This window comes from Verticillium dahliae, genomic scaffold, assembly GCF_000150675.1.
Source record: "Verticillium dahliae VdLs.17 supercont1.5 genomic scaffold, whole genome shotgun sequence".
NCBI lineage: Eukaryota > Fungi > Ascomycota > Sordariomycetes > Glomerellales > Plectosphaerellaceae > Verticillium > Verticillium dahliae.
In genome coordinates this window covers 16581-40782 of record NW_009276938.1, presented here as the reverse complement: position 1 = coordinate 40782, position 24202 = coordinate 16581, and the positions used below count along the sequence as shown (strand labels likewise).

Sequence of the window (24202 nt, the reverse complement as noted above, 5' to 3'; positions counted from 1 at the left end):
TCTTACCCACTCCCATATTGTTTGCACAAATGCACCCACCCTTTGCCAACAGGATGGGAAGACAGTGGATGAGCATAAAGCTCTGGTGAATTCGCTAAACCTATCTAGCTAGAGCTAGCACGAGTCCGCTGGTACTCGCGCACGCATGTCATCATCACGGTTCGTTTCTAAAGGGTCCGCCTGTCCACCGAACCGGTGTCCTCCGTTCACTCCTCTGGCATCCGGCATCCTACTGCCTAGCTACCGAGTGCCGTCATTGAATCTTGTTCAGATTCTCGGCCGATGCAAACTTCCTCGCTCCACAAGTTGCGTGACGAGCCGAGTGTCGCACCCAAACACATGTTCGTTCCTTACAAGTCGTCGTCAGATTGCTCGCCGGGGAGGGGCATGGCGGCGGCCTCGTCCATCTCCTTCTTGTACTCGGCCAGGAGCTTCTCATCAACCTGGGCCGTGGGAGGGGCAAGCGCAGGGGCAGCCACAAAGTCCTAGTGAGGTCAGTCAACATGATTCATGCCACGCAGCACCTAGGTGCGGCTGAGCGTTAGGAATTTCACGTACGAGGGCGGGGTTGCCGACGAGCTTGCGGGCGAGCCAGAGGAAGGGCTTTTCAAAGTTGTAGTTGGACTTGGCCGAGATGTCGTAGTACTGGAGGTTCTTCTTGCGGTGGAAAGTAATGGTCTTGGCCTTGACCTTGCGCTCCTTGACATCAACCTTGTTACCGCAGAGAACAATGGGAATGTTCTCGCAGACACGGACGAGGTCGCCTGCAGAGAATTAAATGTCAGCCGTTGTCGAGGAAGAGGAGCACAGACAGCAACTCACGGTGCCAGTTGGGCACGTTCTTGTAGGTGATGCGAGAGGTGACGTCGAACATGATGATGCCGCACTGGCCGTTGATGTAGTAGCCGTCACGAAGTCCGCCGAACTTCTCCTGGCCAGCGGTATCCCAGACATCGAACTGGATGTTGCCGAAGTTCTACACCTAATATCAGCCACCCGTATAGGGTAAGAGGGATGGAAGGGCTCATACGGTCGAGAAGCCAAGAGGGTGGACTTCGACACCGAGGGTGGCCATGTACTTCTTCTCAAACTCACCAGTCAAGTGACGCTTGACGAAGGTAGTCTATAAAAGAGGCCAGGTCAGTATGGGCCCAGATTAACAACAGAGGACGAGCACGACGGTGGCAGTCATGTTTGCCACTGTACAATCGAGGCGGGGTAAAGAGGTTTGAAGGCCCCGATAACATACCTTTCCGGTGCCACCGTCGCCAACAAGGACGAGCTTGAAGGTCGGGGTCTGCGATTGCTCGGCAGCCATGGTTGCGAATGCGCGGTCAAGCGATGCGGTTGTTGAGGTAGTAAACGGGTAAACAAGCGGGGCTAAAGCACAACAGGTGGTTAGATTGCGCCAGGAGAAAGACAGACCTCCAGAGCCGGCAGAAGGCATGCAAGGTGGAGATCGAGCTACAGGGGCAGTCAGAACGTACCAGAAAGCGACCGCTGGAATCGTGGATGGGTAAGAGTTGTGATGTCGGTCGTTGAAGGGTGTCGCCGCTGAGCTTTTTGTGAAGGTGTTTTGGGGTTGGGGCGGAATGGCGGGGGAGCGAGATCAGGTACACTTCGCGAGAGCAGGGAAGCCTAAGCGAAAAATTCAGTCATCGGGCTGGACCAACGAACGGCCGTTGGGTCATATCATCAATGTTCTGCTTATGTAATGAGCTCTTTCGGGGATGTCCAGCCTGCCCATCACAGAGCACAGAGCACATGCTTACCATTACCAGCTGGTTGGCTCAATGCGTTAGGTACCTTAGGTACATTACTGCCTAGCCGACTGCCTAGAACCACTATCCGCCACATGTCTGGCTGCCTCACGACGCAAAGAGTCTCCCAGATAAGCAGCAACTTTTTGACCCAACACTCAGGAGCCTATACAGTGGCAGGTTCATAAATTCCATAACGTGTAAGTGCTGGTATCTGGTGGGTCGCTGGTGGGTGCTAGGAATTACCCCTATTGCCCACGAAACATACATGTCACGTATCACGGGAAGCCCTGTTTCTACATAAGGTACTTGAGTGATGCAGAATAACTTCTTTGGTCGCTCGCATGGCTATGACTGGAGTTTGGTCTGGCTCAAAGGGGCAGGATATGACAGCCAAGAAGCCCCCTGCCACCCCAATCTCGGTTTGGGATGAGATTAAGTGTGCGGACCTCTTGCATGTCGCCCTGTCTGCTACGTATGATCTGAACTGCCACATTTTTCTGAGGCCAGCACGTCAGTCATAAGCTCTTAACCATTGAATTGCGAATGTTTCCTGGTTGGGGGGGGGGGGGGGGGTGGCTTGCCTGCTCGTTTGCCTGCACGCACTCGCCAACCTTCTTTAGGCTGTCGTGGTTACTATGGTTCACATGCCCAAAGTTCACTATCTCATCTCCTATCTTGAGTCCTGCCTGTTCAGCTGGACTGCCTCCAGTCACAGAATTGACTCGCGCAAACGGACGGTCAGTCGTTTGCGTTGTCACTCTCTGAACAGGTGTAGGAACATCTTGTGCCGCGTCGTCCTCTGAGCCTGGGCGTGCGAAGTACTCGTCTAGATGGCGCGTCACAACTGCCATGAGATCTTTGTAGTCGTTGCGGAGGTGGATGATGCGGGCGCGAGTTGTGCGCACTATACAGTGAAAGCTGAACATTGTGATCACGACTGAAAATGGGACCACGTACCTTGGGCAACATCAATATCTGCCCTTGGAAATCCATCTCTGGTGGTTAACGGAGTGGTCATGTTCGACCCGTGCTGTTGGCCAAGTCAGTGCTCCAGCTAATGCACCATGTGGTTTGGTGTTGCAGGGACGAACTGAATCAAGAACTGCACTCAAGGCTTGCATTTCCGTCTCCATCTGGATTTTCTGCGCTTGTAATTCGAGATACGTCAACTTGGTGTAATCCTCCTTGGAAGTAGGGAAGCTGGCTGGGCCCGAGGGGACGGTCGGTGCGTGCAGATTATCCATCCTGAGAGGCAGTCCCATTACCCTAGGTAGGTAGGTATGCTGATACCTCTCTCGTAGCTATGAATGATACACTGGGTCAGGAAGGTAGAACCAGCGACTTCGTCGGGGGGGTTGGGGGATAGTCGTGGAAAGCAGCTTGGTGCAGGTGATTCTGGTAGGGATCCTATGTCCGTGTAGTCTTCAAGGGAATGCACTCACAGCCCCAATCACCCCACTTGCCTATCTACCTAAGGTACCTTGGGTACCTACCTAAGTACGTTTACCTACCCTACCTAGGTACCTACTGTAGCGTGCAGAGAAGGCCAAGTGAGTAGATACCTCACCCCTGGTACCTGTGTAGCTTGGCGCCACACCCCACGTCCGTGCATGAATTCCTTTTAGTGCCAGTCGCGTTCACGTATTCGACGTCAGAGGCCAATCTATCTAGAAACGCACGCACTACACCCAAACACACCTACCTGTACGAATCCTTTCCACGAGCACCAGTGGTAGCCCAACCACCGTGGAAATGGCGACTGGAGTAGACGCAAGGCTCTTGAAGTCTACGAAGTTTCCGCCAGAATTCAATCAGAAGGTGGACATGCAAAAAGTCAACTTGCAGGTCATCAAGAAGTATGGAAACCAGCTATCCAATCTTTACGGCTACAATGCGTTGCCTTCCCGGTCGCTGCTGCTGATCACATACTCAATAGGTGGATAGCCAGCAAAATCTCCGAGATTCTCGGAGGCGAAGACGATGTCGTGATTGAGCTCTGCTTTGGGTTGATAGAGGGTTCCCGATTCGTGAGTATCCCTTCGACCGCAATATTTCCTTCGCCCTACTAAACTCAGACATAGCCGGACATCAAAGGTCTCCAAATTCAATTGACGGGATTCCTCGACAAGGAAACCGCGCCTTTCTGCAAAGAGCTCTGGAAGCTCTTCCTCAGTGCTCAGGCCAGTCCCCAGGGTGTGCCCAAGGAGCTGCTCGAAGCCAAAAAGCTTGAACTCATTCAGGAGAAGGTTCGTCCGACTGCTCAATGATATGTGCGACCCTGGCTGATAACCTCGACCGCAGATTGAAGCAGACAGAGTTGCCGAGGAGTCCCGTCGCCGTCGCGAAGATGCGGATCGGCGACAATCACAAGGAGGAGACCCGAGAGAACGCCGCGACTGGGGACGAGGGCGAGGAGGTGATACTTGGCGTGGCCGACGTGGCGATCGTGCTTTCGACGACCGCGGACGAGCGAACTATGACCGTGGAGTGAACAGATCTCGATCACCGGGATGGAACCGCGAGCATAGAGGCCATCGAGTTGAAAACCGAGGATATCAGAGAGACAGTTATGTCCCGAATAGCCATCGTGGCACTGGCATCCGAGGCGGCGCCGCAGGTCGTCGTCGCAGAAGCACGCGATCGCCGTCTGCCGAAGGTTTATCGCCCCGAGAACGTCGCAGTCCAAGTCAAGAGGGCCCAAGGCACCGAGGTCAACGTTCTCCTAGTCCCGGTCCCCGGCAAAGATCTGGTTCTCCATCCAGACAGGCCAAGCCTCGAAAACGTTCAAGGTCTTCTACAAGGCAAAGCAAGCCAAGCTCCGCTCGCGATGAAGAAGATTGTCGGTTACGATCTGCTTCAAGAAGCCGATCGCGGGCGCCTCCTGCCAAGAGACGCAGGCGTTCTTTGACTCGCAGTGAGTCGCCTGAAGAGCGAGGCCGTCGGTCCCGCCGTTCACACACACCCTCATCGCCCGCAGCGTCCCGGTCTCGCAGCCGCAGTCGCAGCCGCAGCCGCAGCCGCAGCCGCAGCCGCAATCCCAGACGCCCTTCAAGTCAAAGCCGTAACAGTCGTGCGCGATCCAGGAGTTTTTCTCGTCATCGCCGAGATCTCTCTCCCAGTAGCGGCAAGGGGCGACCAAGACACCGTCGTGATCGATCACGCTCTCTATCCTCTTCCCGCTCAAGAAGTCATTCGAGACAACGACGCCACAGACGCCGCACTTCGTCAAGCTCTTCGTCATCTAGACTTCGACTGCAACAGCCTGGTGCAACCAAAACCCGACCACGTCTAGAAGCCGCGGCTCAGTCAGGAGACCAGTAGCGTGCCTGTGTAGGTAGCGGCTTTTGGAGTTCAAAAGTGGCCCAATGCCCGGAATGCCTGTCCGCGTCGCTTTGGGTGGCGTTCGGGTATGTGATCATCCTCAGCGGAAGTGTCGGCATTGCATGTGGTTGCCATTGGCTTTGATCATGTCTACGAGCTTAGGCTCAAGCTGGATGCCGACAACGGCTCCACTGTCGCGGTCAAAGACTGGTCTTTTGAAGGGTTTCTGAGATTTCGATTCGAAAGATGAATGCTACGGACTTGAATCCATATGTCATTTATCTAGGTGCAATAGGAAAGCAAAACGCACCCAGTATGCTTACAAAGTGACCCTTCCTATCGGATGCTACGTCACAGAAATGCAACAAGTTTGCATGTTATGACCATGAGCAAGGATTGCTTGGCTAGTTGGCTAAGATGGCGCGACCAGCGTTTGGAAAAGCAACTCCTTGACTAAAAGGGCTGGAGGTTGTGTTGTAAATCCACTTACGCGCGCCCTTGGGCTTCGTTATACTGAAGCATATGCATCTCCAGCGAAACAAGCCGAGTGACTCTGTACCATCCGTGAGTCTCTCGTACTACCCTCCTCTAGACAGACAGACTGTTCAGGGTTCGAAATTGAGTCCTCATGTCCTTTGATCAACCGTTATTATATACGCCTCGAGCCCTTGCCATTCACTGCCTGCTGCTCGGCGCTGTCGTGGGTCTGTCATCTATAACATGACCGGACTCCAGCAGCGGCCATGAACATCTTGCGACCTGTACTGCCGCTTCGATCAGCCAATAAGCCTCAGTTTCCATTGTATTCCCATCGGCCTAGTACAGGCCATCCGAGCACGCTTTGCTACTCTTCACTATCCCGCTTCACAGGTTCTGGTAACAACAGTACACTACAGGTACCCCAGCCCTGACTGCTATCCCATCTGCTCACAGTCGGAGGCGCAAGGCACAGATATATTGATAAGGTTCATGCATTCGTTTGTCCATAGGGATTACGAATACAATACCCGGCCATTTTACTTGAAGGGCCAGGAATAGTGATACTACGCCAAATACACGCTACTGGCTGGAATACTGGCCGTGAATGTATACTTGCTTTACTTGGCTGACATAGATGTTGAATGATAGCGACAGAATTCGCGCAAAACAAATTATCAAGTTTGTGTACAGATGATCCAAAGGAACGTCGATACAACCGTACATATAGCCGAAGCATTGCATATACTTGTATCCCGCTCTGTGTGCAAGTTTGATGCCATGGTCGAATATTATCGTCGAGGATACTCCTCGATTATGACTGGTCCTCTGAATCATGTCTCTGAACATTGTCAAAGAAGGACAGAGTGAGGGTATGTGGCAAGGGCCGTTCAATAGTAGCTTTTTCTGGAGCGTACTCAGCATCCCCGACACGTCTGATTGGCGATAAGCAACACCACAAATGCACACTATACTGCCCCCGGCATAGTTGATCACATATTGCCATCATTACAGGATGGGAATACATATGGAGAAGTGAATGTTGCTGACAGCCAAGCTGAATAGGAGTACAGTAGAAAAACAGCTCTATCTTTCCCAGCTCCTCTGTGCTTCAAGGTAGGAGACTACCACCTCGATAAGCTTCCACCTGATTTTACAAAGACGTGCTTCCGTATGTCCATGCCGTATCTTGAAACAACTAAAGCACCTCTCCTATGATTTTCGAGGCCTCGCGGTAGGTTTGGAGAAGCTTCTCACATTTCTCGCGCTCCTTCTTGACCCCATCGTCCTCGTAGAGCAACTCTTCAAACAACGTCTCCTTGTAGAGCTCGCTCACAAGGCGGTTTTGGACTACATCTTTGCTGTGGTTTACCAGCAGATGCATGACGGCTTTTGGCACCTGGTCGGCAATGGACTCCCTAACAATGTTGAAGTAAGATGAAATAAGAGCTCTGATAAGCTCAGTCTCCATGGCCTCACGATCAGTCAAAGCTGGTTCACCACCAGCTCCCTAACAAGAGAAGAGTCAGTGCTTGTGACGTATTCATACTCAAGAAAGAAACTTACGAAATGCGCGCCCAAATCACGAGAGTCATCTTCGCGTGCCTGTGGTTGAAGAGCAGACCGGCTCGACAGCGTATCGTCATTTCGGCGAATGCTCTGGGAGAAGGTGGGCTCCATACTTTGGCTAACGTGCCTCGCAACGGAAAGGTCTCTTCCATGAGCACTACCAGAACCCATAGGCATCGGTGATGCGCCGTCTTTGCCGAAGAAGTAGTTTAGGAACGAGTCTCGCGCGCCGCCGAGCCCCTGTTGGTTGTTCAGCCTCGAAGGGGAGATTGACCGGGCACCGTTCACGGCTGCGTTGAGCGAAACAGCGCCATGCTCTTTGAGACCTGGGGACAAGCTTCGGGCTCCTTTGACGGCCTGTCGGCGAGCTGTTGCCGAGTCACCCTTTTCGACAACAGCCGACTCTTCTTCATCCTCAGCGGGGGTGTCGACACCATTCGCCCCGAGCTCCTTAAGACGCCGCCTTTCTCTTCTGTCTTTCTCTTCTTGTATGAGACGCTTGCGTTCCCTCTCCTGTTTATTGCTGACAACATGACTCATCGCAGCTGCGGCACCCAGAAAGTTCGGATGGTTGGTATTGATGTAAGCGCGCTGAATGGAGATCAATGACTCAACATAAGATGATGCCGGGCCTAGTCTTTCCCGGAGTAGATCGGAAACAACTTCAATTAGTTTGGCCTGCAGCCTTGGGAACCGCGAGAGTTCTGTTGAGCCACAGGTGTGGCAAATTTTGATGAGCTCTTCATAGACAAGCTCAACACAGCGCTGGCTAGGAATCTCGAGGAGTTTGATTTGAGGTTTGACGAGAAGGTCGAACGCCATCTCCGGGACGAACAGACTTGGGCGGGGGCCAGTTGAGTTGCGAATAGCCGTGCGGATATCAAGGGCGGAAAGGTTAGATGTTGGATCGATAGACTCGAGGGAGCTACCGAATACCGAGTTGAAAATGTAATAGATGCGAGCACCGCCACATAGCTCCTTGGTCGAGATCTCGGTCGAAGTGCCATCGATTGAAGATATGAAAGAAGTGGCAAAGCGGGTCATGAGCTGTAAGATAAGAGACCCGCGATGCTCCTTGCCACTGAAGTGCATATCACCGTAGCTGGCCAGTTCCTGTTGGGTTTGCCCCATGAGGGTGTTGAGGCGTGCCTTAATGTCCGGCATGCGCGCTCGAATATACGCCATAACCTTCGTGATGGATGACTTAGAACCAGTACAGCGTTCCCCCATTCTTCTCATATATTGACCATACATAGAAACAAGGGGTGGTGCTTGAAGAAGTCGGCCTCGTCCTTCAGCGCCTCCTCCATTGGCTTGCTACCCTGGATGTCCTGTTGCGAGCGGTTGACAACACCAATGAAGCCAAGTTTCAATGGATAAACACGTCCCGAGAGGATGTCCAGTGCGTTCGTTCCATGATCCATCAAATCGACCTTAGTGAGCACGCCGATAGTCCGCCTGCCGAGCGGGTCAACGTGTCTCGCTAGCTTTAGGGCCTCCGAGTTGACGATGTCCACATTGGCAGGAGAGACAGCGAGGACGATACTGTTAGGCTTGGCAATATATTCCGAAATCAAATTGCGAGTCTGCTTCTCTATATCGGTCGGTTGATCGCCTATGGGTACCTGGGAGGTTAGTGTCAGCACACAATTTTCACAGGGTCCATCATGGATGCGAGTACATACCTTGGTCAAACCGGGGAGGTCTACGAGCGTCAGGTTTAGGACGTGGGGAGAGTAGATTTTTAGGTTTATCGGTTGTCGATTGATACCCTTATTGCTGCCAGCCACTCTCGAGGTTTCATTCTCGATCTCCCGTTTAACGTCGCCGAAGTCGTTGAATCTGCGATTGGGAATGTGGTGGAACTCGGCCCATTCAGATCGCCGAGCTTGAGATGGGGACCTGTAGGGGTCATTTGCTGGCTGGGCGGTGCTCTCGTCCTCAGGAACGTTGATGAGCTGCAAGATAAGGGGCCGCCTTGTAACGATGCCACTCCCACGGGGTAGGAAATCACGTCCGACGATGTTTTCGAGAACAGAAGATTTTCCTGCGGATTGCGACCCAACCACAACCTATGACAGTCAGATTCAAGAGGTTTGATCAGGATATACCAAAAGATCACCCACAATTTGCGGAAGGTCAAGGGAGTCGCTGCCAATGGTGTTGAAGACCAAGTCTTGCAGCTTGTTGACGGTGCCCAAAAGGTCATCCCCAAGAGAGGCCATGATGACTATAGCTTGACAGTCGTATCTTGCTGCGAAAAGGAAAGAGTCTGCAGCGATAGGGTGGGGTGATTCGGCGTAGCTAGAAGCTTGACCGCAAGGAAGGTTAATGCCGTCGGAAGGTTGCTGGTCGAGTTCGAAACTGGGGTTGGACCTTGAGACGCGACAATATCCAGAGTGAAGTCGCTAGTAGCGACGCCGCGTTGCGAGGAGTGGATGAAATTCGGCTGAGCGATTGATTGGCAAAGCTGACAGACGGCTAGCAATGTCAAGCGTGCCTGCGACCTGCGTTATGCTCGGCGTACGGAGGCAAGGTCCTTCTCGATAGATCAATTTGGAGATTTCATGCGCGATCCACCAACTCCCTTGAAGACCTTGGACCTCTGGACAGCTAGCACGGTCCTAAGCCTGGTCCCGACTAGCCGCCTTACGATTGATTGTCTGTAGATAAGGATAACATGCGTATTGCAATAGTGGGGCGAGACGCTCAAGGGCATTATGGCTGGTTGCGACACACGGCGTTCTTATTGACATCTCAGTGATTAATATGTGTACTTGTATAGCGCGTACTCGTCGATAGAACGTTACTTTGTTTCGAGTGACGGTCGGCCGAACGGATCAGGCCAGACCTAAGCATTCATTGCAGTATAATGGTGTGTTTTGCGAACGAGCACTAGTATCTTCTTATCAGTACTCGAATACAGCAGCCTGTATCCAGTGTATTCGTGGGAGGGCTATAGTCTGATATCGAGTTTGCCTCGTGGGTCATTCTGCTGCACACGCCTACAGGCTCGTTAAACGCATTCCAGGTTTACGAATACTCCATTCTGGACGACAGCGACGACAAGGGACAGGAACGATTTGCGGTACAGCTTTACTGGGCCTCACGTGCATAGGTAGCCTTCAGGCACACATTGCCCTCATAGTTCCATGAGCTTGTAACATCGCACGTCACATTTCTATTACCAGCATCCGATGAGTTCGTTCGGCAGTCCAGGCGGAGGACCGGCATATTCCAAGCCCACGCCGTGAGCAATCTCCCGACTTACTGTGATGGATTTTTGAATCCTAGAAATCTAATGTTCATCTTACAGTCCGCAACGGGGTAGCTTCCCCCTCGACCACGATGGTATTTTTCTCCCGTTGCCCTGCTAAAACTATGACAAGCTTTGCTGACCTCCTTGGCGTGTCATCTGCCAATAGGAGAGTGTAAACATGTCATGGCTTCCTACTTGTCTTGTATGAAGAAAGTTTCTGGCGTCAATGATGCCGCGTGTCGCGATCTGGCTAAGTCTTACTTGACCTGCCGCATGGACCGGTGAGTTACTCTGGCCCATCAGACTTCGCGCTCGCTGACTGACATTGCCTCATAAGGAACTTGATGGCCCGAGACGACTTCAAGAATTTGGGATTCGGGAACGATTCTCATGAAACCAAGCGGACAGGTGGGCAACAATCACAGGATGGTAAAGGAACTAAGGGTGAATTGCGATGGTAAGAGAATGCTTTGGCTAAGGTAGCCAGCTTTGCTGCAAGCCCTTGGCGCATGCTGCCCTACGAACGGGTTTGGTTTGTAGGTGTGCAACTAAGCTTGATAATGATAGTAGCTTGATATATAATCCGCATGTGACCAACCCCAGTTGAGTTGAGCGTGACAGGCTGTAGGCTGCTTAGGCTCTTGTTCCCATGGGCAAGGTCAAATGTAACTACCTCCCTAAGTAGGTACCTGACTGGTGGGTGATGTCTTTGTTCTTGACCCGCCACTGGATGCCCACCTAGGTACCTAGGTACCTAGGAGACGCGTCTGTGCGGCGATGTCGCGTAAATGCATTGTTGAGTTGGCACCGTTGCTGTGACGACCGTCTCGCGGACCAGCCCAACTCAACTCAAACCAGTCATGGAAAGATTGTAATTGAGGCCACTAAACACCATTCAGACATACACCAAACAGACAGATCTGCACTGTTGCTCGAGAAGCCGTCATAAATTCTGAACTTTGCCGACTTTACATCTATTCGCGAACTAGAGGCGAACGGCCCTGATCCATCCTTTCGTGAGAATGAACCGCAAGAAATCCACCGAAAAGACCCGCAAGGTCACCCCGCCATCGCCGACGTACATGGACAATGGGCAGTTTGGTAAGAGCTAAGTGTACACCTTGGGTGCGGTTCATCAACACGAACGATTGATCTGACAACAAGGGATGCACGCAGCTGCCTATCTTGCCGACCTTCGAAACAATCGTATTGCTCGCCCAGGCGGCGCAAGGCCCTTGCCGACCACGAGTATTCGAAGCCGTGAAGAGCCATCCACCATCAAAGACGATGCCAATACCATAAGAACCTCGCCTGCAGGCATGCCAGAATTACCAAGTAGTGCCGGGGCGACTCCCAACACCATATGTAATACTTCCACCAGTGTGTCGTCCCGTCTCCCTACGGCAACCACGAAAGCCCACGACTATCAGTCTACTCAGTCCAAATCACTTAAAGGACCCTCCAATCTGTTGCCTAGTGTCAAGTACATAGAAAGAGGCCAGAGGTGGATGGAGAAAGAAGAAGCAGGCTCTCTCCGCCATGCAATGGATGACATGAAGCTTGCCGACAATCAGAGCACGCATGACAGCGACGAGCGGAAACTATACGATGCAGCACAGGAAGAAGCCTCAGAGCTAGTGTGGCAACATCGTCATGGAGTCGAACCTCAACCCAATGCGCCATACCGCTACAAGCCCCACATGAGGAAAAACAGCTATCAGCACGCTCGCACCGCAAGCTTCGGAAGAAGAACTGGGGGGAACGCTGTGACGTCTCTGGCGGGCGAAGGGGCCTCGTCCAACAGGTCTTCAATCGACACCAACGTCCATTCTCGCAGAAGCCGGTTCTCTTTAGGATACTCACATGGACCATCTGCCGACGAAGCACATAATGCGAACACGAAGACTCTTGTGCACGAACCTCGTATGCAACAAGCAGCACAGCCGGCACCCCTTCAACCGGGGAGTCGCCGGGTTAGCACCAAGAGGAATATCAGTGGCGAGATTGATCGTCCGTTCTCCGGGGACCAGATCTGGGAAGAACCCGAAGGTACATTACCTGACAACAACGCCCATGCCCCGCAAATGGGTGTAGACGCCCCCTCCACAGCCGCCTCAAGGAAACTCCGGAATCAAGATCACCTCACTGCGACTTCGCCTGCTAAAAAAGTCGATGTGCAGAAGGCAAGGGTCTCGATCGACGTTCATCGCGAGCCCCCCAGCCAGTCACGAAACCCACAGTATACGACCAATGTTCCCCATATCATTCTTCCAGAAGACCAAGAGACGTGTAGGGACAGTGGGGTCGAAAGACGAAGCGATGATATTCGAGAAGCGACCAGCATGAGGTTGAAGGACCGCAGTGCCAAGTTGCCCACTCCCACCGCCGTCAGCGACAATCCAGGACGTCCGATCGTAAGCTTCGACACAGACTGGAAAGCTCCAGAGGACACGGTTGATAAGAAGCCAGGATCAGCTTTCGGCAGCTCATCCCCATGGAGAGAACAATCAGGTCACATGTCACCTACTATTCCCCTTATCGTGATACCAGACCAGGATGACATGGATTCGGAAGCATCCCGATGTCCACCGGCGCCATCCATCATCGTCCAGGGTGCATGCGAAATGCCCAACGACATGCCAGTCATTCCATCAATCGTAACGCCTGAGGATAGCCATCATGGAATGAGATCGTCGACACGTCCTCTTCCAACACCGCAGGCACGAGGGGGCAAAAACACAGCCGGCACACGGCCTAGAGGCCACTGGTCGCCAGCTCCCGTAGGGGGCTATCGATCGAGCACCTCATGTCACGAATGTAGTCTTCCAATCGAGGGCCGCTTCGTTGCACTTGCTGGTGTCCCAGAACGGTTTCACCCCCAATGTTTCACATGCTACTCTTGCGGTACAGGGCTGGAAGCACTCGAAATCAGTCCTGAGCCTGAATTGTATCGTACTAATCGCCTGAGCAGAATCAGGCGTAGGGCTGAGGGGGAAGTTCTGGAAGAGACGCCAGGCATGACAAGAGAAGAGGACGGAGACGAACGATTCCGGTTCTTCTGTCATCTGGACTGGCATGAGCTTTATGCACCCCGATGCAAACACTGCAAGACACCAATCCTAGGTGAGCACATTGTGGCCCTTGGGGAGCATTGGCACTACGGTCACTTCTTTTGCGCCGAGTGTGGTGACCCATTCAACCAAGGCATGACACACATTGAAAAGGACGGATATGCTTGGTGCATCAACTGTCAAACCAAGCGCACAGAGAGACGAGCCCCCAAATGCAAAAAGTGCCGACGCGCTGTCATTGGGCAGTACATACAGGCTCTGGGGGGGGAGTGGCACGATGATTGCTTCCGTTGTGCTGTTTGTAATGGGGGGTTTGACGACGGACAAGTATTCCCCCAGGTAGATGGAGAAAGGACACTAGTTCTTTGCACTGGCTGTCGGGCTAGGCAACTCAAGGCTTAAACGTGTCTAGGGTAGTCAGATTTCCTGCAGAAGTTGAGGGACTCAGTCCAGATTGCATGCTTTTCGTTGGCCGCTGCCACACCGAATGCCATTTCGTGACCTGCACTGATTTTTCTTGTTCCGCATAGCAAGAGACGCACTTTGAATGGGATAAGCCTTGGGTTCGCAGATTGTTAATGACCAGAATTTGATTCCCGCGTCTAGTTGATCTTCGGCCGAATATCGCAGGAATGCGATGTCCTTCGTTCCTAATAGTAAAATCCATGCATTCAACACCACTACCGACCCTGTGCTGTGAACTGCCAGTCCGTATTCGCCGTGGGGGTGGCGCATCAACAACCACCAACTTGTTCTTGGTACACCTCAAGTGTGTCGCCATCGGCCATTTCGAGCTAGGCCACAGACGTCAGCACGCTTCGGTTGAAGAGAATGAGAATGGCAAATGCGGGAACTTACTGCTGAAGGTGTATCTGTGGGTTGAACCCGTTGTCCTTCAAACACAAAACGAACCGTGTTGAATGCTTTTCCTTGCCGGTCGCAGAAGGCATTCATGAGCTTCTCCAGTTTTGTCGATTTCTTGATCTTAAAGAAAACCTCATTGTTGTTGTCTGTCACCTTAATGTTGAGGTGCTCAACAGCTTCGGCGTCTGGAGCAGGCACCGAAGGACTGCCGTTCTCATGCTCAGCAGACATCGTGGCCTATGATTCGGGGAGGATATCAGGCGATGGGCTTGTATCTGCAAGACCACAACATGGTTAGCAAAGCGTTTATAGGAAATCGTGAAGTGGAGCGACCGCATAAAACTAGGAGCATGGAGGACGAGAGAGCGTGGGGGAAGCGGTAGGTGGTGATGAGCCAAGTTGACTGACGGGTTTGATCAAAGGTAGCCTCGAGCTCCAAGGGATCATGCGCGTCGTTGGCGATGAAAGCTGGCAGATGCCGTGGCTGTTGGGAGTTGTGTTGCGGGTTTGAGAGCCTTCTCTCTGAGGCGATGATCGCGATAAGGTGAAGGAGGGACCAAAGGTTGCTGCCGAGGCGGGGCAGGAGTCAGTAAGGTTGGTGTCGAATAAGGTACCTGACTGGAAGATTCCTTGCTGTCAGGAAGTGGTCCCCAGCAGCCTCGATAACGTGATAAGGTACCTACAAGACGGATACACCTAGGTACAGTACAGTGTGGGTGGGTACTGATACCTACAGTAGACCTCTCGAGACCCACAATTTCCCTTGTCGACATTAGGCTTACATGGGGGGTAAGTGACCAGGTCGGAGGCACTCTTCTTCGTCGAAATATTCATTGCGGCCCTACAACGTGCCAAGTTACATCTCGGGTACCTGTACATGAGACGTGCCTCTGTCATCCACGATCTACAAGAGCAACCTTGCCCAACTGAGTACAGACCTAGCCAGGTACGCAGCCATGTGCCTATGAAGAGCAATGACGTGACTCCCCACATGCTTCACCTAAACCGTTTACAACCTCCACCTCCCAAATCCAGCTTCTGGGTCATTACGTGCTTCCCAGCCCCCGTTCGATTTGGGAAAAGAAGCTGTCCTCCTTCGGCTGCATTCTACGCCCTCGTCTTTCCTTACACAAACCTGATTGTGACACACTTTGGGGAGCAACAAACAGAACGCCATTTCCGACTACAGAAGCAAAAGAAAATGGTAAGTACTGAAAAAGATCCAGTGCTGTCATGAGGTCGCTGTAAATGTATACTTATGCTTATCTTTCGCACCAGACATTGCAAGCAGATCTGCGGGACAACCCGCCATGCCATGCGCGTGCGGTGAGCCGAGACTATTCCACTTAAACTTGGTTGGACCTTCTAAGTAACACATGCGCTGCTCGTCGAAGTGCGAGATTCAAAGTATGTACGCCGATGGACGAGGAGGGAGACCCGCAGGCCATCAAGGGCTGACTGTGAAATTTCAGACTGCCTTAGCAGGAACGGCTTGAACGACGCCAAATGTCAGGCACATGTGCTGGCGCTGTATCAGTGCTGCGAAGCATTCTATCGCGAGCAAGGAGATTCTGCAGTTTCTGCTAGTTGTCCAAAAGCCGACCTCTTGAGACTCAAGAAGAAACAAATGGCAGCGCAAATGTAACAAGCAGGAGCGGCGAGCGACGCCTCATCGCACATCGTCGGAATTTTAAATGTGCCCTACATCTGAACCGCGCGTCCGCCAGAATGGAGAAAATCTGGCAACTTTTAGAAGAGGGAAATGTACCAAGTACCATCGATCTGGGCCATCAATGAGCACGCAAGAGATCCTCAAGGGACCTGAACAAGCATTGAATACCTGTTCCGAGACTCTAATATGAAAGCCGTAAAGACATTGTATGAAGAAGAGAAGAGAATTCAAATCAAACCCGAGCAACAATCGCCAGTACTTATAAAACTTTTGTTAGTGGGGCATATGCACAGACCAATCGGCTCATCAGTCTTTATATCGCCCACTATTTGGTGCTGAGATTCCTGAGACTGAGTGAGGTACCTACCTTACTGGAGTGGGTACCCTACACGACATTTGCTCTTCCACCTTGGTAGTCGCGTCAACCCCAGCCAAGTCACAAATCCCCGAACAACGACGAAGCCCAGGCAGGCCATTCACCACACATTGCCTTAACCGGAACCAAATCTGTGCGCGCGCTCTTTGCTTCCGTCTTGTTACGACTTCCTGGACATCTTTCGTGTCCCACACCATCGTTTACCGGTCCCGAACGTCAGGGGGCAGCGTTTTCGACCCGACAGTCGCAACACGGCACGACTATCGACAGCACGCTGCGATCGGCGCATCGCAACGTCAAGCCAGGCTCTGGAGAAGCTGGAAGCGCCCTGAATCTATCGATCAGAACTCCAAAGGTTAGCCCGAGTTCCCTCTTCTGGCCGTTCATCCCCTGCAATGGCTGCATGTCTGCTCGACTGTAACACTCCTCTTTCCTCAGCTGCACAACTGGGCCTTTCCCGGCCAATATCTCTTTCACAGGCCCCTCTCATACTAGGATATCAACTGATGATAAAAATACCAGAACCGAGAATCGATCACTGCGCCTCTCAGCTTCAGTACAAGGATACAGCTCTAAGCAACTCGCAACCCCGGATAAAATAGAAGGTCACAACACAATGGCTGAGGGTGATTTTACCCTTGAGGTAGGCTTTGAGGCAGAGCACTTCGCGAATGCCGTAGATGATTGTCTCGGTGGTCCGGGGTCAAATCAGCAGAAGCAAGAGCGGGTGCTGGAGCTTGTTCAAAGGTTCTACAACCATGCATCAGAACGTCTTGACCAACTACGGCATCGTGGGTCCGGAAACCTCACTGATAACGAGATGGATGTGGATGATGCAGAAGACGAGACAGATCCCGCAGCAACCATCTCGCAAATTCGCAAGTGGGAATCAGAGCTTCAGACTTGGGATCTGCTACAACGACTTGTTACGCTCAGATACCCTCAGACCAAGTCGGCGGCAGTCACTGGAGGCCTTGATGCGGAAATCCATTCTCGAAAGGATGATCTGTGGGGCTCATTCGTTGCGCAGACCGACCGAACAGCAGAGAGGAAAACGGTTCTTGAGTGGCTGCAACACACGGCGACAACAGGTCCTGCAATCGACGAACTGATTCGCGACTTGCAGCAAAACGCTGAGCGCGGCCAAATCATTGCTCACGGATGCATCCATTCGCGAACAGCTCTCAAGCTGCACAAAGATCTTCTCGGAGCCTCGCGCCCTTTGGATCCCCTTGCCGCTAACGTCGCTCAATCGTTGATGACATCTGACAAGGCTCCACTCGTATCACAGCTCGACCCAGATGCTGTGACTCGCCAGTCACGTAAGCTCGAACCACAGGATGAGTTCTTTGAGCGAGCCATTTGGGTCGGTTGTTACCAGCTGCTTCGACGCGGCTGCACCTTGGCCAAGATTCAAGAATGGTGTGCCGAACGTACAGAGACCTGGCGTGCTGTATCCTTGTCAGCTCTTCCTTCAGCAGGCACAGGTGATGCCGTTATTCACAAGGAAGATGCCCATTCTATCGCTCTTTGGAGACGCATGTGCTTTGCTTCGGCAAGGCATGCAGGCACTGACGAGATCGAATCCGCGGTCTATGGTGTTTTGGCCGGCGACATTCAGAGCGTAGAGAAAGTCTGCAAGTCGTGGGACGACTTCATGTTCATGCACTACAATGCACTTCTACGCAGTCAGTTTGACAGTTATGTCCTTGAGCAATGTCAACCGGAAATGTCTGCCAACATCGACCAACAATTCGCCGTTTTCGATGCTGTCCAGTATCATGGTGAAGAATCTACAACCGAGAAGCGACTTATCAAATCACTAAAAGTCCACAAGCTTACGCGCGACGAAGCTTTGATGCCACTCAAGGTGCTACAGGCGGCTCTAATCACGAAAGAAACTAGCCAACACTTTCTTCAACAAGGCGTGGTATTGGCGAGGGAACGGGGGGAGGTTGATACTGAGCCTACCAATACTGAGGCTGATACACATGGGTTCGTGAATGGGCGCGATTATGATACCCTCCGTGTGGCCGTTCACGTTCTTATTGTACTTTCCACCCTCGACGACCTTGACGTTTCAACCTCACTATCACCAACACTCGAGCGCGAACCGCAGGCACGTGCTATACAAGAAACTATCATCAGCTCCTATGTGACTTTGCTTCGACTCGCACAATACGAGGAGCTGATTCCCTTGTATTGTTCAAAACTGTCGATGCCCCGGGCTTTCGAGGTCCTCAGCATCAATCTCCGACATCTTACAGACCGCGATACGCGGCTAAATCAGCTTGAGCTTATTCAAAAGTCAGGTCTTGACGTACTTCGATTCGTCAAGATGCAACCACGGCTCATACTGAGCCAGCTAGGCAACGTTGAACAAGAAGCTGGCAGCAGGAGAGAGCCATTTCGAATCATCGAAGCTGGCCCTGGCTCTCTTAAATACGGCCGCCTCATCAAGATAGATTTCTTTGGCGAAGACCCCGATGCGATCTCGGAAGAAGAAGAGTTGTTGATCCGTTCATTGGAATGGCTTCTTCTTGTTGATGAGGCTTGGCCTGATGTCTTTTTCGTTGGCGTTAAGGTTTACAAGTACTTCTTAGGTTCGTCAAACCCTCCTCCACAGCAACAACAAATAACTGACAGTTCTCACAGGCACTATGCGCCTGAATGCTGCCCGACAACTAGCAAATAGGGTCACTATGAGTCAAGTTTTGCAACAGAGGATCAGTCTTGGCGGACAGGAAGAGGCGGACATTGCACATGTTCCGGAGATCGATGACGCCTTCTGGGCCGACCAGCTCGAAGCAATCGGTGATAGGCAAACTTCATCAAGGCTGCTAGCCACCCAGGCTAGGATTTTCCGCGATCTTGAATGCCTGGTCAAGGCTCTCGATACCATGGAAACAATCGCTTCGTTGACAGAGTTGTCGCGAGAGTAAGTATTGGTGCTGCTGGCAGGATGGCTCTTATTCGAGACTTATGACTAACCTATCTAGGGATCCTTCTGCCAAGCGTGATTTCTGGAATCAGGTCGGCAATGAAGTCAAGAATGCCAAGGAATACGTAGAGCCAATGTTCAAGGGCTGGCTCTTGCTTGACGGTGAGCAAAGATCGACCTATTCCTTGGAATAACAGCTGCTGACTTTCTGTCTAGAAGACGATGCGCAATGCCTGCAGGCGCTCCGTGACACCTATCTTCCCGAGACTATACTGGCGTATATCAGTACGCTCCATTTTGCAGGAACGTGTGTTTCGAGGGATAATTTGCTCGAATGCATGGATCTCGCAGCAGTTATGGCTCAGAAAGACTCAGATATCACCGCCTGTTTTGTGAAGGGGAACAGGATGAAAGAGCTGGTAGAGGCATTTGCTGCGTGCAGCAAAGCCCTGGCCATCGTCTCTGGGGAAAAGAAGGCGGCAGCCTCGAGCAGTAAAAAGATGCGAGAGATGGGATGGTCGAGGGACCTTTGGTCAGTTAGGTCATGAGTTGTACTGATGATTCGTGCGCCTGGTCACTGGTACAATTTTCGGTTTATGCTGATGGGTCGGTCGAGGTATACACGAGAAGAGCGGCTTGAGCTGGACAGGTGCCCACAACAATGCTTTCGTGGATGGACGCAAGGTCACTAGACGGGGTGGCCTGGCAACATTGGCAAGCGGATTTGATCGCTGGACACCAATGTACGAGATCGCGAGAAAGGTGGTCAAGGTGAGATAGAGCTAAGCGTGATACGGATGCCTGACGCCAAAATCTAATGCTCATGCCACAGCTACCGTCGTGAACAATTGCCCATGTTTCTCTTCAGGGACAGGTACAGTCTGAGGCGCAAGCCAATTCTGGGGGACTGCTGTCTTACTCCCTGACAACCTTACGTTAGGTAGGTACTTAGGTATCCAGGTTTGCCCATTTGCAACCCAGTCCCATTTAGTTGCATTTAGCTATGGCGATGCTTGTATACGTACAGACCGCGTCCATCCCTTTAAGACCGAATTCAGTGTCAGTACAAAAAGCCGACCATGAGCCGGGCCACCGCCTTCATAATAGGTTTAGCGCCGTTACAGCTCGAAATCTTCCTCAGTACATATAGCCTTGTATCAGTCTTGCATAACCCACCAGATTCTTCACTATACACCCTAGCACACCTAATGTCATTAGGTGCCTATAGTATTATGGCTTATTTGTGAATGTATTGTGGGCTGTTCTTGAGATTGCTGATTTCTGCCATGTTAACTGGGTTCTTCTATACGTACTTTTTGTACTGAGACTGAATTCGGTCTTAAAGGGATGCTGACTACGCACGCTCGTCAGATGTCGAGACCCTGGAGCATCACCTTATTGCTGCCATCATCCTGCGTCCTAACTTGAGTTGTCGTCTGTTAGGTTTGGTCGCATTTCATCGTCACATAATTTCCACCTGGGACTTCAACCCCAATGGTTACAAACGTCGCGATGCAGGATCCTCCACCTCCAGTACCCCCGCCAAAACCAGGCAGCCACGATCCAAGTCGCCTGAATACACCAGTCACTCCATTGTCACCATCTACAACGCCGAGTCAGGGTGCTATTTCCGTAGAAGGGCATGACTCTTCGGGCTGGCAACCTGCCACTCGACATGATTCTATGAGAACAACATCGTCAACAATCGACCCCGGTGACCAGTGGCTGCCAGGGATCCTGCAAGACAAATCGTAAGTCTTGTGCAGATCCAAGCATATATTCGATCGAAGTCTTGCTGAGTCTCACACGTGTGAAGTAAGCAGGAGTTGGCCGAGATTCTGGCCAGTCCTAAGCTCCTAGAGGCTCTCACGCACTCTGTCGACACCGTTCAGCCGTCTCTCGCAGAGTCGCATCAAGCACTGCATGCCATGCTCGGTGAGAACTTGCAGCTAGCTGCGCAACTGGCGGACCTGGAAGCGCGCTTGACACATCAGCGGTCGACGACGCAAGCACAACTCCTCTCCACACATGCCCTTGAGAGACAGTGGCGACAGAAACAAACGGATATGGATCACGCGCTCTCGCCATTTGCACCGGCAGCACTTTATCAGCGACTGGGCCAGGGCGTACACGAGCAAGCAACCGTATGCCACGCGATGGAAGAGAGTTTCCTTGAGGGCCAAGCGGACGGCGCCTTCGCCTCCGAGAGGGAGGCCCTCGACTGGGTAAGAAGGTACAGAGAAGCCAAAGCACTGTACTACCTGCGACAGGAAAGAAAGAATCGCTGGGACGAAGGTCGTGTTGGCGGATGGAGGTGATGGTTTTCGGTCCTCTGACCACGGATCAGTTCGGCGCGGCGGGTACGAGCAACATCTTGGCGCGGCCGACCATCACGAGAAGTGGAAGCCACCGCGCCCGAGGAGACTCCGAATGGCTTCGCTCAGATGATATTGGATCCGTTGTTGGCGCTGTTGTTGTCTCGGCCGGTCTTTCAACATGGTCCGCACGCGGTTCGGGGCAGCGAACGCTACAGGTATCGATACAGTGTCACAGTGCGGCCAGAACAGGACGACCCACATTGAAAGGCTCGGGGAACTGCACGGAGAAATATACAAGTGTGGGCCAGAACTTGAGAGAGTTAAAGGGTTTGACCGAGAAAGGGCCGTTCCAACCGCACTAGCACAACAGAGCCAGGACAACCTCCCTCATCCTTCCTCATCTTCCGTCCATGCTGCCCTGGTTGTTGCCTAATATCCTAGCCGTCTCGGGGTTTTCTTGGTGGTTTCCTGGATCAGGTACCACTAGGCGGCACTTTTCTGCGCAGTGCGCACTGCCTGCCCAGCGACTCTAGTTCGATAACTTTCCTATCTTCACAAATTGTAGTTTACCGGGTGCCTATCAACACTCGTCAGTCCTGCTGACGGTGAAAGGATCCGCCTATGGGAAAGGCTCAGTCAATGAACGATGTCTTGAGCGGCGAGTGCTACTAAGCTGGCCTGTGGGAGGGTCGTCCCCGCAAGCTGAAATGCTGGCACGGGATGGCACGGGCGGACCAATTGCGGTGCGGCTAAATCGGAAATGACACCGAAATGGACGGTTCACAAGGGACTTGACGTAGACGCATGCCAATCGTCAGTACCGCAAACGCCAGCAAGGCCGCAAGGGTTACCGTGACCGTCGATAAGAGCCACCGTTGTTCCAAACGGGCCGAGCTTCCACAACCAGCCGCGGACATCTTATCGGCGGATCCGATTCCAAACCCCAGCCGACGGGAGGGAGGAGGAGCAGGGAAGGCGTGCTCACGAACGAGGGTAGCGGTACCTTGTCTTGTCCGTGTGGGTACTGTGTCATCGCACCCCATCTGGTGGTCACCGTTGTGCACACTGTTCATAAGCTCCGAGGAGACACTTACAGTACAGTTTTGTATCTCTAATTCGCACTCAGGCATCCGCTAAAACGGTGCTTCTTTCGGCCTTCGCTGCTCATGCCCCTCGACAGCTCTCCACTATTGCGCCGCTGAATAGCCCCGTCGCCCGTCGCAGGCGCTCACTCTTCCCTCTCTCGCTCCCCCCTTCGCTCTTTTGCTGCTGGTACTCAGTCTCGCTCCCACCCATCCCTCGCTGCCGCCCCCTCTACCAGTGAACCAACGGCCTGGCCTAGCGTCTCGTCTTCCCCGGTGTCCCCAGACACCCCCCAGCGCCTCCCCTCCTGGGTCTCCTGGGTCCCTTTGCCGCTACCACACCACGTCTTCTCTTTCCCTCGTTTCTACCATACCATCACGACCATGCTTTGACTCGGCCTTGCTATCGTTGCTTCGGTCTGGACAACGCCTGCGACTTGGACGCCTTCATGAGCTCAAAATTCAACTAAGTCGACGACGAAGACAACGACCACGACGACTCTGCTGACGACAGCGACTTGATCCGTTCTACTGTCATTCCATTGATCGCTGCCGCCGTGCAACCTGTCAAGACTGGGCGCGCATCGTCTTTTGCACACAGCAACCTGGCTCGGTCTGCCCACGATTTCCATCCCATCTCTTGGCTCGCCTCTCTTCCAATGGTCCGCCATGTTTAGATCGCGACTGCCCGGCCGCGTCGACAACCCGATCTCTACGTTCGACACGCCTCTGGCGCCGTAGGTACGGGCTGACGACGACCAAGATCATCGCCTCACGTCCGTACCACCGCTGTGCCTGCTCAGCCGCTCGGCTCGCTTGGCCATCATGGATCCGCCTCACATCACCGAGTTCGCCTCGGAAAGATACTTCAACAAGCTAAATCAACTTCACGAGCCATCTCCTACCGACGAGGGTCCTCACGCTGGACCGTCAATCGCTCTCACTTCCCAAATCACGCCTGCTCCACCTTCAGAATCCACATTCATTCTTCCGCTGCGCACCTCCAAGGCAGTCGACAGCGATCACGATACGCCACGTCCAACTGATCAAAAGCAAAAGAGCCGTTTCTTCGGCTTACGGTCGAAAGTATCTCTACTTCAAAAGTCTGTTCCAGCGCAACATCTACAATCTCCATCCCGTCATCAGAAGGCAGCCACAGCTGAGCCCGCCAGCCAGCCTTTTGACCACCTGTTCCTCGCTCTTCCCACAGAGCTCCAAATACAGATCGTCTCGGCACTACCCCTGGCGGATATACTCAACTTGCGGCGCGTATCCAAAACGTGGCATACTCTCATAAGCCTGAATGAGGCGCCCATCGTTCGCCATCACCTGGACCACCACATACCCGCGTATGCTCTCCGCCTCTACCCCGCAAATGAGCCGACGAAAGTCACCTTTCACCATCTCTGTGGTCTTTGGCACCGCCTGCATGTTGCCGCCAAGCTCTCCTTCCTCATGTGCGAATGGATCACGAAAGAGATTTCTTGCG

The 24202-nt window shown here is 52.6% G+C and overlaps 9 protein-coding genes across 9 annotated transcripts in view; 6 read left to right on the top strand and 3 right to left on the bottom strand.

Moving 5' to 3' along the window:
- Window positions 1-66: 66 nt before the first annotated feature.
- On the bottom strand, window positions 67-1571 carry VDAG_03006 (GTP-binding nuclear protein GSP1/Ran). The gene is made up of 6 exons (XM_009656871.1): window positions 1488-1571; window positions 1250-1380; window positions 1031-1123; window positions 823-976; window positions 559-764; window positions 67-485 (listed from the first exon to the last, which is right to left on the bottom strand). The coding sequence occupies exons 2-6, from the start codon at window positions 1316-1318 to the stop codon at window positions 351-353; spliced, it is 657 nt and encodes a 218-aa protein (XP_009655166.1). The 5' UTR covers window positions 1319-1380; window positions 1488-1571; the 3' UTR covers window positions 67-350.
- A 507-nt stretch (window positions 1572-2078) lies between these two features.
- Window positions 2079-3007, bottom strand: VDAG_03005 (26S proteasome non-ATPase regulatory subunit 9; the record flags this gene model as incomplete). Its single annotated transcript, XM_009656870.1, has 4 exons — window positions 2079-2260; window positions 2345-2667; window positions 2721-2793; window positions 2855-3007. The coding sequence occupies 4 exons, from the start codon at window positions 3005-3007 to the stop codon at window positions 2132-2134; spliced, it is 678 nt and encodes a 225-aa protein (XP_009655165.1). The 3' UTR covers window positions 2079-2131.
- Window positions 3008-3515: 508 nt separating this feature from the next.
- On the top strand, window positions 3516-5055 carry VDAG_03004 (uncharacterized protein; the record flags this gene model as incomplete). Its single annotated transcript, XM_009656869.1, has 6 exons — window positions 3516-3619; window positions 3700-3790; window positions 3845-4009; window positions 4065-4179; window positions 4259-4662; window positions 4741-5055. The coding sequence occupies 6 exons, from the start codon at window positions 3516-3518 to the stop codon at window positions 5053-5055; spliced, it is 1194 nt and encodes a 397-aa protein (XP_009655164.1).
- Window positions 5056-6578: 1523 nt separating this feature from the next.
- Window positions 6579-9628, bottom strand: VDAG_03003 (dynamin-A). The gene is made up of 5 exons (XM_009656868.1): window positions 9257-9628; window positions 8816-9202; window positions 8378-8755; window positions 7128-8318; window positions 6579-7071 (listed from the first exon to the last, which is right to left on the bottom strand). Exons 1-5 carry the CDS (start codon window positions 9353-9355, stop codon window positions 6760-6762), a joined length of 2367 nt encoding a protein of 788 aa, XP_009655163.1. The 5' UTR covers window positions 9356-9628; the 3' UTR covers window positions 6579-6759.
- Window positions 9629-10181: 553 nt separating this feature from the next.
- On the top strand, window positions 10182-10983 carry VDAG_03002 (Cox19p). The gene is made up of 4 exons (XM_009656867.1): window positions 10182-10380; window positions 10447-10481; window positions 10556-10670; window positions 10727-10983. The coding sequence occupies exons 1-4, from the start codon at window positions 10328-10330 to the stop codon at window positions 10848-10850; spliced, it is 327 nt and encodes a 108-aa protein (XP_009655162.1). The 5' UTR covers window positions 10182-10327; the 3' UTR covers window positions 10851-10983.
- Window positions 10984-11411: 428 nt separating this feature from the next.
- Window positions 11412-14380, top strand: VDAG_03001 (paxillin; the record flags this gene model as incomplete). The annotated part of the gene is made up of 3 exons (XM_009656866.1): window positions 11412-11490; window positions 11611-13512; window positions 14067-14380. The coding sequence occupies 3 exons, from the start codon at window positions 11412-11414 to the stop codon at window positions 14378-14380; spliced, it is 2295 nt and encodes a 764-aa protein (XP_009655161.1).
- Window positions 14381-16988: 2608 nt separating this feature from the next.
- Window positions 16989-20143, top strand: VDAG_03000 (uncharacterized protein; the record flags this gene model as incomplete). The annotated part of the gene is made up of 4 exons (XM_009656865.1): window positions 16989-18975; window positions 19028-19310; window positions 19372-19475; window positions 19530-20143. The coding sequence occupies 4 exons, from the start codon at window positions 16989-16991 to the stop codon at window positions 19859-19861; spliced, it is 2706 nt and encodes a 901-aa protein (XP_009655160.1). The 3' UTR covers window positions 19862-20143.
- A 621-nt stretch (window positions 20144-20764) lies between these two features.
- Window positions 20765-22019, top strand: VDAG_02999 (uncharacterized protein). The gene is made up of 2 exons (XM_009656864.1): window positions 20765-21064; window positions 21130-22019. Exons 1-2 carry the CDS (start codon window positions 20808-20810, stop codon window positions 21629-21631), a joined length of 759 nt encoding a protein of 252 aa, XP_009655159.1. The 5' UTR covers window positions 20765-20807; the 3' UTR covers window positions 21632-22019.
- A 1519-nt stretch (window positions 22020-23538) lies between these two features.
- Window positions 23539-24202, top strand: part of VDAG_02998 (Frp1) — a gene marked incomplete at its 5' end in the record, with an annotated part of 1726 nt that continues 1062 nt past the window's right edge. Inside the window, one exon of the mRNA XM_009656863.1 lies at window positions 23539-24170. Within this exon, the coding sequence (XP_009655158.1) occupies window positions 23539-24170 (632 nt within the window). The remainder of the gene's footprint in view (window positions 24171-24202) is intronic.

Bases quoted from the DNA above. Each gene is read 5' to 3' on its own strand.
- VDAG_03006 (XM_009656871.1), bottom strand. From the start codon at position 1,318: ATGGCTGCCGAGCAATCGCAGACCCCGACCTTCAAGCTCGTCCTTGTT. The intron at 765-822 runs GTGAGTTGCTGT...AATTCTCTGCAG, and splicing joins GAACGTGCCCAACTGGCACC to GCGACCTCGTCCGTGTCTGC. The intron at 486-558 runs GTACGTGAAATT...TGACCTCACTAG, and splicing joins TCGTCGGCAACCCCGCCCTC to GACTTTGTGGCTGCCCCTGC.
- VDAG_03003 (XM_009656868.1), bottom strand. From the start codon at position 9,355: ATGGCCTCTCTTGGGGATGACCTTTTGGGCACCGTCAACAAGCTGCAA. The intron at 8,756-8,815 runs GTATGTACTCGC...CTAACCTCCCAG, and splicing joins ACCTCCCCGGTTTGACCAAG to GTACCCATAGGCGATCAACC. The intron at 7,072-7,127 runs GTAAGTTTCTTT...TTCTCTTGTTAG, and splicing joins GTGATTTGGGCGCGCATTTC to GGAGCTGGTGGTGAACCAGC.
- VDAG_03002 (XM_009656867.1), top strand. From the start codon at position 10,328: ATGAGTTCGTTCGGCAGTCCAGGCGGAGGACCGGCATATTCCAAGCCC. The intron at 10,482-10,555 runs GTATTTTTCTCC...ATCTGCCAATAG, and splicing joins CTTCCCCCTCGACCACGATG to GAGAGTGTAAACATGTCATG. The intron at 10,671-10,726 runs GTGAGTTACTCT...TTGCCTCATAAG, and splicing joins TTGACCTGCCGCATGGACCG to GAACTTGATGGCCCGAGACG.
- VDAG_02999 (XM_009656864.1), top strand. From the start codon at position 20,808: ATGGTTACAAACGTCGCGATGCAGGATCCTCCACCTCCAGTACCCCCG. The intron at 21,065-21,129 runs GTAAGTCTTGTG...ACACGTGTGAAG, and splicing joins GGGATCCTGCAAGACAAATC to TAAGCAGGAGTTGGCCGAGA.